Genomic DNA, 11,632 nt, shown 5'->3' on the forward strand with positions numbered 1-11,632 from the left:
ATCTCTCTGACAACTGAATGAACTCTTTGTGAATATGTTATTTTGGTCATGAAAAAATTAACATTAATAAAACACATCAAGCCACAACGCCTGGCATTTTTTACATATAAAGATTTTTATTTAAATATATTAATTGTTCTGCTGCATTAACTCCAGTTTTATACTTTGCGGGAGTTAGGTTAAGACAGATGTGCGATTGTGTGGTTTGTTCCCGACCCTGTCGATCAAAAACAGATTCGGGTCTCGAAACACTAGTGAAATGCCCAGATGCTTTGATTCGCCTTAGTCACGTGACATGGGTGTTTCGAATCACACTTCGGAGCAGTGTTTCGAAACATCTGCGCTTCGGGATCTCGACACTGTGTCGAAACGTCAGTTTAGCGTCAGCCATCCCTACTAAAAACATCTGTTTTGGTTCTGATTATCATGTTTATCGGTCTGAAATCATGCTGTTTAAACCATATGAGTTTAAAGGGGTCATATGACATTGCTAAAAAGAACATGATGTTGTGTATTTGGTGTAATGCAATGTGTTTATGTGGTTTAAGGTTCAAAAAACACATTATTTTCCACATAATGTACATTATTGTTGCTCCTATATGCCTCGCCTTTCTGAAACACGTCGATTTATACAAAGGTCATCGTTCTGAAAAGCGAGGTGTACGCTGATTGGCCAGCTATCCAGTGCATTGTGATTTGCTGAATACCTCAAGCGTGTGACGGAAATGTTGCATCCCTTAACATACTGTGATGCCATCTCCCAGCACGACGAGACAAAACCAATAAAACCCATTACAAATGAGGAAATTGTTGCATCCAGTGGGGACATAATTACTGATTATAATGACTTATACTGTGTTTTTACGCGTTGCGTTGCGTATCGCGCTGCGTAAACATAAAACCATGTCTGTATTTGTGATCGGAGAAATGACAAACAAACAAGCGCTAACGTTACTCTACTTAAAACTCGCGTTTGAATCATCAGAGGCAAATTCTTTAAATATAAAAAACGTACTTACAGGCTGTGAGTCAGAAGCGCCAGACTGTCCTTGCAAAGTTGGAACTGCCCCACTTTATAGAACAACCTTTGAGCACAGACCCATTGTAGGCTATGCAGAACTGCAGGTTCAGGAAACAGTCCTCCATAAAATGCATCACACAGCATCACACACTGCGGGCTAGAGTGAGCGTCAGCTGGCGGGCTTGCAGCAACCACATGTGATGACCCCGGGTTGGACTTCGTGAAATATGGATATTTTCTTACAAAAATGCATGGATTCGCTACAGGAGGCCTTTATTCACCCCGCTCCACGTTTATTATGAATGCGCGTGCTTTATTTGACGACTTGTGGACTGTTCAACTGCAACTCCCACTGACTGCAATGATAGAGCTTGGAATAGCCAGGACAGTTTTTAATATAACTCTGACTGGATTTGTCTGAAAGAAGAAAGTCATATACACCTAGGATGCCTCAAGGGTGAGTAAAACACAAGCTAATTTTCATTTTTGGGTGAACTAACCCTTTAAGTAAAAGGTTGGGTGGTAATTTAATTGCCATCCAAACTCATATTTCTGAGTTTACAAGATGATGACATTCATCATATTGCATCATCATTTTTTAATGATATCTTTTTGAGAGATAAAATGCAGACATATAACCATTTCAAATAATAGCACATCTAATTTCCTGTTTTTTTAAACAGGAGAATTAAATAATCAAATACTAAATAGGATATTATTTTTAGTTTTTTATTGATTATTATTTCCAAGCATATGTTTTATTTACAGCAGGCGATGATGTGACTGACAGCGCATAGGATGTGAACAGCGCATAGGATCACAGAACTTTCCTCCACCTTGAAAAAATTGCCGTCTGAATGTATGAGTTTTATTAATGAGGTGCCATGTAAATTTATTTATTTATAAAATTTATTTAAAGCCTACTTGCCTTTGATGTGCTGATTTCAACCTCATCACTGGCTGCAACTAATGTTCACATCTCATTTGAAACGTCTGTGATTCAGCAACTAGCTGCTAATAAACTCACATTCTCATGCTCTGTGTCCTAAATCGAATACATCCTTACTATAGTGAAAAACAGTACGCCAAAAGAAAAGAATGTCCGAATTCACAGTAATCGAAAAACAGTAGGGGAAAAATACCCAGATGACCTACTGCTTCCTCTGGATTCTGAAGTGTGCACTTAACTATTCCATGAGGCCACTGAAGAGGATTTATGAATGATAGTGAAGCAACGCAACTGATGCTGGTAGGTCACGTAACAACATTCATACTATATAGAACATATATTTTTTTAATGGTCGCAAAGTTAAACTTGTCAAGTTTGAGTGCGTAAGGACAAAACGCACAAGATGTACTAATTTCAGTACCCTGTAGATGGTGATATCACTTCTTTTTTAGCAAAAATAATCTGCTGCAAAAAAAGTAAGCTGCTATGCAAAATGTAATGGGTAACTGTGTTACTCATTGCAAATGTAGTTGAGTAAAGTATACATATACTTATTCAAAAATATAGTAAAATAGAGCGTAAAAGATGCTAATATCTTCGATACTCAGTTAAATTACAAAGCAGCCAAAAAGATACTTAAGTAAAGTAAATTTACTCAAATATATTACTAAGATAAAGTGAGTAGTACACAGTATTTTTATTCACACACTGCATGATGTATGTACATTATGTATGTGTGTATTTAGTACCTGGTAACTCAGATAATGCTCCTCTTTCAATGATGTGCTTCCTGTAGAGGGTCTTCAGCACCTTGGCACTGCCAAATCTCTTAAACAGACTCTTCACATTATTGTAGAACCATTCTAGTGACTGTGTCCTTAAGAGCCTACACACAAAAGATAGTTTGTGGATGTTAAATTAAATACATACTAAGCTCCACTATACAAATAGACACAAAGCAGAGCTAGATGGGAGGCTTTTTTGTCTAGCTTATATATATATATATATATATATATTAGTAGTTCATTATATATGGTTCAACATAAGTGAACAATGCCAGGATGACCTACTCAAAAAATATTTAGGCCTAAATTTAAGATTTATGTTTATGAATTGCACATAAAATTCAATCAATCTTGGTTTCATGTTTTAATCTAACTAACAAACCTGTTTTTACCCCTTTCATTTATGCATGACTGACAAATATGTACAGTATCATATTAAGTTTATTAGTTTATGTTAAAACTGTGTAATCCAAATGGATGGAAATTTTATATTCAATTCAAATATATACATTTTTAATTTAGGCCTAAATATTTTTGAGTGCATACTGATTTTGTAGTGTGAAACCAGTATTAGTATCAGTATTAGTACCAGTATCAGTAGTGCAATTATCCGTTTTAATACAAATAACATAAAGCAACTACTGTATTTAATTTATATTACAGCACTGCTTTAAAAATCAATTGTGTATGGGTTGCCAAAATAGTACAAATGTCTTTTCTCTGCTCTATTACACAGAGTAAAAATACTTCATAATTAGTGTGTAGTCATTGCTCAGTGAAAACTACTAGGCTGACACTGCTTTATTGTAGACATTGTGCAGTCAATGCTCTGTTTTAATGATTGTGCTGTCACTACTATATTATAATTATTTAAGATCAATGACCTATTGCAATTCAGTTGTGGAGTCATTGTTCTATAACAACTATTGTGCTGTCACTACTCCAGTTACACTAGAACAATGCTTTCGTAGAACTGTCAAGTTATCTCTCTGACATCTATGTGCTTTATGACAGTAACCGTATATTAATGCTTCATTAACTGTATTTCTGTATAGCTGTATTTCTGTACAAATACAGACAACACAGGGACTGTCCACTTCTATTTTCCCATTCCTTTTCTCTACAGGAAAAAATTATTTTAAAGTGTTTTTAAAAATCTGACAAAAGTACAAGAGTGTGTACTAAATGTTTTTTATAGGGCAATAAACTACACATTCCAGCCAAACTGATGGTTAAACATACAACTCTTAACATACACTCAGATTTTAAATGTACAAAAACAATTTTAAATTTAATTTAGTGTGAAGAATGCCACACAAACTCTTCTCATATCAAAATCCAGCCAGGCTAGACTGTGTACAAGATAAAGAGAGACTCATATATTTGAGAGGAAATTTTCATCTAAATGAGATCTGAATTAAATCTTTGAAGGGAAGTAAAATGCTCATCTGTGAGTCTGCTGAGCTACCCGACACTTCCCATGGCAAAAGAGACCATTACCATAATTGATTTTCTGAAGATTTAATGAATAGAACTTGTGTCCATTGGGCAACATGAGCAGAGTTGGACAGAGACGGATGGTGAGAGAGAATCAGGCACAGGGTGTTGGGGTTTGTAGTAAATTAATGCCCAAATGAATGCATTTCAGTTTCTGTGTATTACAGAGAGGAGTGCAAAAAGTACTGAAAATTTATTTACATTAAATTTAAAGCATGGGTACTGTGTCAACATTTTCTCAATTAAAATTCAAAGTATCTAATAAAAAAATACTTAATTTGAAATTTAAAAAAAATCTACATTTACAGTAGTTGTAGTTTACTTACTGTTTTTTTTTTGTTGGAATGTATAAAATACAAATGCCATAATATGTCTGCAGATATTTAGGAGACATGCTAAGTTCACACACTTGTTTCTCTGAAAAACAATGATACGACTACAGAATGCTTCAGAGTTCTACTTTGAAATGTGCGTTCAGTGTCGGAACGTCTGTTTTTATTTTGGTCTGTGGGATCCCGCCAGTGCCGATTTATTCAATCGTATTTCGACAACCCGGGTTGTCAGTTGGTGGAAAATACAGCATTTTGTAGCCATGGAAGTCAACAAAGAAACTGGGTCAGAGATTGCAGATTCTAAAAAGCTTACGATTATTCCTGTTGATTGTCTGTAATCTGGCAACCCGCATGATCGTTGAGTTTGAAGAGGAGGGTGCGGGAGAAACAACTCTCTCCAATATTTTGAATTTGGACTGCAGTTCCCATTTCAATCACTAGCACTCAATATTACATACTACTGCTTTAAATGCTTACAGGCCTGGTACTACAGGGGTGCTAAGCACCCTCAAATGAAAGCAAGAGCACCCTCTGTTGAGGCTGTAAAAACAGAATATTGGCGAAACAGATTTGCAAACACTTTGTTTTGCAATTTTGTGTTTGTGCTAAGAAGAGCTTCAAAGGTTTCTATTTACAAAATGTTTTTGTAGCTTTGAGCAATGTAGCCAATCACAGACATATCTACCACTCAAAACGTTTTGTTCAGTGCTGAGTTAAGCAAGCTTGTGAATCCTCTCATGGTATGGTGTTTCCACCAATGCAACACATCATCAGTTGTGTACCCCAGCCTCATTGGGTGTTTTGGCCCTTTATCACAAGACACCCTCTGCCGAGTCAGGCCCACCACAGGCTGATCAGACCCGGGTGTGTGTCACTTTGTTACATGGTCATTTGGCAGCCCACACTGTGTCCATCCACTTCAGCCACAGCCAGTGGCTGCTTCTTTCAGCGACAGTGGCCAGTTCCCTGATTATCCTCCGCTGGACCTTTCCTCTGATGCCCAACTCCTTCAGCAGCCTTATAGTGGAACTAGCCACAAAGCCCCTGCAGCCCACTTCCACCGGGTATACTTTCACTGTCCAGCCCCGCTCTTCTGCCTCAGCTGCCAAGTTGGCATATCGCAGCTTCTTCCTTTCAAAGGCCTTGTTAATGGTCTCTTCCCAAGGGACTGTCAGTTTGACTATTATGACGATCCTTCTTGAGCTGGACCAGAGAACCAGGTTTGGGCGCAGATTGGTGACTGAAATTTCAAATGGGAAAGTGAGTCTGTGGATTAAGTCGACTCGCTGGGTCTTGTCCATACCATACCTGCAAGTTTGTTGGAGAGGGCACATCATGGCACATCATATGTGGCTCTCACGATAAAACTTACCATGCTCCACAGCTCACTCCAAGTGATTTTACGCCGTTCTATACCTTCCCACCTCATCTAGCAGCCTTGTCGGGCTTGGGAGACTGCTCTAGCGCATCTAGTTGCTTCCTCCTGACGGTGTACCTCCTCCAACACCAGGTGTCGCTGTTCCTTTGCTGTTGCCCTTTGTCATTTAGGTGTTATTATTCCCAACCCAAGTCCCCCTCTACCATATTGGATTTGCCCCACAATATCCCGGTGTCTGAGGGTTGCCTTTGCATCTGTAACTACTATAACTGGATTCCATTTCCTCCCTGTCACCAATGTTGGAGCAGCAACTCTTACACAGGGATCGCGGGATTCTTTAAGCATCATCTCCAGCCTCATTTTTGCGCATTTGCACTCCTCCACAAGGCTTGAAATAGGAAGAGAGAGAGTTCCATTGGCGTACAGCCCTATGTTGCTAAGGCATTTTGGTAGCTCAATCCATTTCCTCAATTGTGTACTCACCAGTCTCTCCAGGTGCTTGGCGTGAGATAAAGTAAGCTCGTATATGGAAATTGGCCACATAAGCCATGGCAACAAACAAAATTGGAAGCACCACAGCTTCAACTTCCTCGGAAGAGCTGTACCATTGATTCTCTTAAGTCCACTGACTGTGTATTGCCTGAGTTGTTCCACCTGTTTTGAGTCTTTAAGGTCTGCGGTGTACCACCGTCCAAGGCTTTTGATGGGCTTTTCCATGACCGTTGGTATGGGCTCTCTTGCTATACAGAACCTGTCATTAGTAAGTCGGCCTTTGACAATGGAGATGCTCCAAGATTTTCTGGGTTTTATTCTCCATTTGTGCGCATCTGATGTTTTCCTGGAGCTTGTCTAGCAGCCGCTTAGTACATGCTTTAGTCATTGTGATGGTAGTCATATCATCCATGTATGCTCTAATTGGAGGGAGCCACAACCCATTTTTCAAACGTTCCCCTCCAACCACCCAACGGGATGCCCAAATGATGATCTCCACTGCCATAGTGAATGCCAGTGGAGAGATGGTACAACCTGCCATAATGTCAACCTCCAGCTGCTGCCAGGTGGTGGTACTATCTTGTATGGTAATGCAGACCTGAAGATCCCGAAAGTAGGTTTTAATCAACTTTGTTATCTGTTCTGGAACATGGAAGAAATCGAATGCTGCCCACAGCAGCTTATGTGGCACTGTCCCAAAGGCACTGGCATTGATCTAAGAACACCACATGTAGGTGTAGAAAATTGGAAGGAATATTATGCTGGTTTGGCTATTGCTACCAGAATGGTGAGTCCATTAAAACTCATTCAGTCATCAATCTCATGTTTCCAGTTTATTTTCTCCACATGTAGTAGTAGACATTTCCATGGTAACAAGTGCTGGTAATTGTTGGTTTCTGATAACCCATAAACAAATAGAAACAATTAGTATATACAAACATATTAGCACAAATCATACATGAAGTCTAAATCAACTTCAACAAATCCAATGACGATCAAAGAAACGAAATACTTCAATATAAACAAATCACATTACACATAAATCAAAGGAACTTACATTGTCAACAACACAACAATTCCACACAGGCCATGTATGAGTAAAGAGACTGCTTCTCACACACAAACACATTGAGACTGAGGCTTGATTAGTAAGCCTGATAAGAACACCACAGGTGTTCTTATCAGGACTCAGTCAACCAATCAGATCACAGCAGAATTTTCTACAGCCGCCCCCAAATATGTTAACATATTTGTATACAAGAAAATGTATACTACTGTGCTATCACCATCATCAGTCAATTCAGGAAAAACAATTAGACGGCTGACAGGATTTAATCAACTTTGTTATCTGTTCTGGAACATGGAAGAAATCGAATGCTGCCCACAGCAGCTTATGTGGCACTGTCCCAAAGGCACTGGCAAGATCTAAGAACACCACATGTAGGTCTTTCTTCTCCTTTTTGGCCATTTGCAACTGGTGCCAAATCATGTTAGCATGTTCCAAACATCCTGAGAAGCCCGCTATGCCTGCCTTTTGCACTGATGTGCTGACAAAGTTGTTGTTCTTCAGGAACGCTGACAGTCTCTGTGCCACAATGCTGAAGAAAAACTTACCTTCCACATTCAGAAGGCTAATTTGACGAAACTGGTCAATAGTTGCCAAATTTTTTTCCTTGGGGATCAAAATCCCTCCAGCCGTTCTCCAGGCTTTTGGTATCACCTACTTTTTCCATGCCACTATCATTAATCTCCTAAGGTACCTCAAAACTCCTGGGGCATTCTTGTAGAGCTTGCATGGAATACCGTTGGTTCCAGGGGCTGATGCTGATCTTGTCCACTTTACCACACTCTCAAATTCGCTCCATTTAGGGGGCCTTATGTCCACCTGGTGCTCCGGCAGTTAAATTGGTGGCATGTTTTTGAAATGGAGATTGGCATGTGCCTCTGATTGTCATAAGTCTTCCTCAGGTGTTCCTCAAGATCTGCTATGGGTACTTTAAGGGTACAGGTTTTCTCCTAGCTAAAGAGACTACTGACGAACTTGTAAGGATCTCTACAGAAGGCAGTCCTGGTTTGTTCCTTCTTTCATTGCTTTCTTAAGCTTACTGCTCTTCGTAGCGTTGCAAGGCAATGTTTGATATCACCCTGTAGTACCTCTAGGCCTGTCCTTTCTTCTTCAGTGGCCTTCTTCCACTGTTTTCTCAGGCTCCTCCTTTCTTTCACATGTTTGTCAACTTCTTGTTGTCTCCTGGACTTCGACTGGCCTCCCAGCACCTTCTGTGACCTCGGCCTCTCGTTTTTCACTCCAAACCTTTGTGCCTCATAAGTGTAAATAATCTCCCCCATCTTCTCCAGTTTCCTTTCTACATCTCCTTTCAGGCCTTCTAGCAGCTGAATAAGATCTGTGTCAATGGTTGCCCACTCGTTGTGGCAGGATTTAGGCCAAAGTATCTGATGTCTCTTTCCATCCATCATCCTTTCTACTGGATTCTGGGTTAATCAGTAGGGGTAAGTTTGTGCCTGGTTGGGCTTTGTCTGAGGTTCTGATACCCTGTGGACTGTGGTGTTTGTCCTGCCACTGGGCTTCACCCAACTGATTTGCCCTACCTCTGAGGAAGTATTGGTCAATGCGAAGCCTCTCACTAAGCTCTCTCAGGCACTTCTTCCTGCCCTGATGGATTTTAAGACCCTTCTCTGATGTTATCTTCGCCCAGCCGCAGATGCATCTCTGTAGTTTTTGTCCAGTCAGTCCTATTGTTCCAACCTCTGTTGTGCTGTTCTCCTGGCTCATTGTCATTTCCGTTCCTAAGTCTGTTACCGTGTGGTCTGTCCATGAGTCATCTTGCGCCCCCGCTCTCGCAGACTCCAGGGGTATTCTTCTTCTTGAGAACAGAAGGGCAGATCTCCTTAGAGAGATTCCTTAGAGAGATTCATTGATTATAAAATAACTTTGTGAGACTGCAATAAACTGAAACAGCCTTTAATGATTATAAGGGAGTGCTCTTTACATGTTTTCATGGCAATATACAACCCATTCAAAATTTAAATAAAATATTTGTTTTTCATGCTGCTAAGTGGACCAATGGAAACGTACATGCTGCAAACTTTTGAGAGTGACATATGCAAAAAATTGCAGGATTCACTTTTTTTTCTGATGAAATGGTTGAGCGAGAAGAGATTTTACAAATAAAGTAACTATTTCTCAGTAAGTAAGAATTATTTCAGTGTCTTGAGTTTGTAAGGCTCTAAGACTTAGTTAACCGAAACATACTAGAAACATGTTACTTGAAATGGTCAAACTTTAAATTCAATAGCAGTTATTTATAGACTAATTGACTCAAGTCAAGTTTACCAGCATCAGTCATGGTTAGAATTTAAATGCATTAATTAAAGCAATTGTTTTAGGTCAAAGACTCTATTTTGCGATGACTAATGAGATGTCTTTTTACAAAGACTAATGACCATGGTTGTTGCCACTTAAATTTAAATATTAAACTACAACAAATTATCATCTAATCAATTCCAAAAGTATAGAACCAAGACCCATCCTACATTATTTCTTAAAGAATATTCTGTTACACAAATACATCAGAATATAAAATTAAAATGGTCAATTTTACTTGCGACATTTCATTTCAACTTTAAGGCAAATAAATTGCAAACTCTGTGTTCTGTGTTCAAGCTAAAATATTACAGAGAATTAGATATTACATTATCTCTATGCATAAGAACGATTAGTTTTAAACATCTTCATGACCCACTTTTAGAAAGAGGATGCAGAATTAAAATCCATAAACCACACTGGCAATGATTTCTGCAGTAAATTATATTATAATATCTGACATATTGTAATGAAGCAGCGGCCTGCAGCAGAGAGAGCATTCCCACAATGCTTTTCTGTTCAGATTTTCATTTATGTAATACAAAAGCCGTCTCACACTGATAAACTCTTTTATATTCTCATGAAGTCCTTCCTGCATCAAAATGAAGTTCACTGGGTGAAACAGACCGTGCTAATATTTAAATTACGGTACATTCATGATGGCACACACTTTTAACATACTGATCTGTCCACACAGAGAGTGGTGAGGTGAGAAATGAAAAATTGCAAACTTAAATGGACAGCATCTTCAGCTGCCCTTCAGCTGTGATCAGCATCTCAATAACATGAGGAACTTGAGTGAATATACACGATTATAATCCATGCTCTATATACAGTAGTGAAAATGGCTCTGTTACATTAGACAAATGTTATTAGTGTCATTAATTTATTTTATGTATATTTATTTTATATGTGTGTGTGTGTGTAAAATCATTCTAATATGCTGTTTTGCTAATGTTAATATATAAAAATTATGTTCATAAATAATAATTATATATTATAATAATTATTGTTTATGTATTATATGTTTTTATAACATATAATGCATGCTGTGCAACAACTGAGTTAATTTGATTTCATGTGTTTTGCAACCCTGGGCCCAAACTAGGGCTATTCTTTACTTCAGACAAGAGATAATGGTCTATTTTGAGTGTGTTATTGGGTGTCTGTGTAATATATACAGCTCAACAGTAAATGAGGACCCATGGTGGATAGCAGATGGGTTTCATCTTTGTTCTCCTCAGGAATGCAAAACTACTGGAATTATATACAACCCTCCCCAGACACACACACACACACACACACACACACACATATATATATATATATATATATATTCACACACAACGAGCCTAATTCCATTCTAACTGAAAGCATAGCACTCTTCAATTCACCCTTTGGGCCCTGAGATTGATGAGAAATCTGTCTACATGCTGACAACATACACACACACACACACACACACACAAGCAGGTACAATTTAAAGGGGTCATATGGTGTTGCTAAAAAGAACATTATTTTGTGTATTGGGTGTAATGAAATGTGTTTAGAACTGTTCTGGAACAGTGTTGTAAATACAAATTAACCACTGATTTGCCACGTGTCCTCTTTTGGAAGGCCAAACTAAATCACAATATTTAGGCAGCAACAATAAAGTTACACCTTTCTTTGCGTGAACATTTGGGCGGCGTTATGCAAATCTTCCCACATGGTGAGGTAGATTTGTGGGGGGGTGTTTAGGAGGGCGTGGAGCAGTTTTAACTGATGTCACTTATATTTCATAGAGAATATCTCTT

At 38.7% G+C, this 11,632-nt stretch overlaps 1 protein-coding gene across 1 annotated transcript in view; it reads right to left on the bottom strand.

Annotated features, from left to right (window-relative positions):
- LOC107724561 (rab effector MyRIP-like) overlaps window positions 1–11,632 on the bottom strand; it is a gene marked incomplete at its 5' end in the record, with an annotated part of 109,172 nt that overhangs the window by 61,023 nt on the left and 36,517 nt on the right. The window contains one exon of the mRNA XM_016533535.1: window positions 2,720–2,856. Within this exon, the coding sequence (XP_016389021.1) occupies window positions 2,720–2,856 (137 nt within the window). The remainder of the gene's footprint in view (window positions 1–2,719; window positions 2,857–11,632) is intronic.

This window comes from Sinocyclocheilus rhinocerous, unplaced genomic scaffold, assembly GCF_001515625.1.
Source record: "Sinocyclocheilus rhinocerous isolate Xijiao unplaced genomic scaffold, SAMN03320098_v1.1 scaffold1507, whole genome shotgun sequence".
Classification (NCBI taxonomy): Eukaryota; Metazoa; Chordata; class Actinopteri; order Cypriniformes; family Cyprinidae; genus Sinocyclocheilus; species Sinocyclocheilus rhinocerous.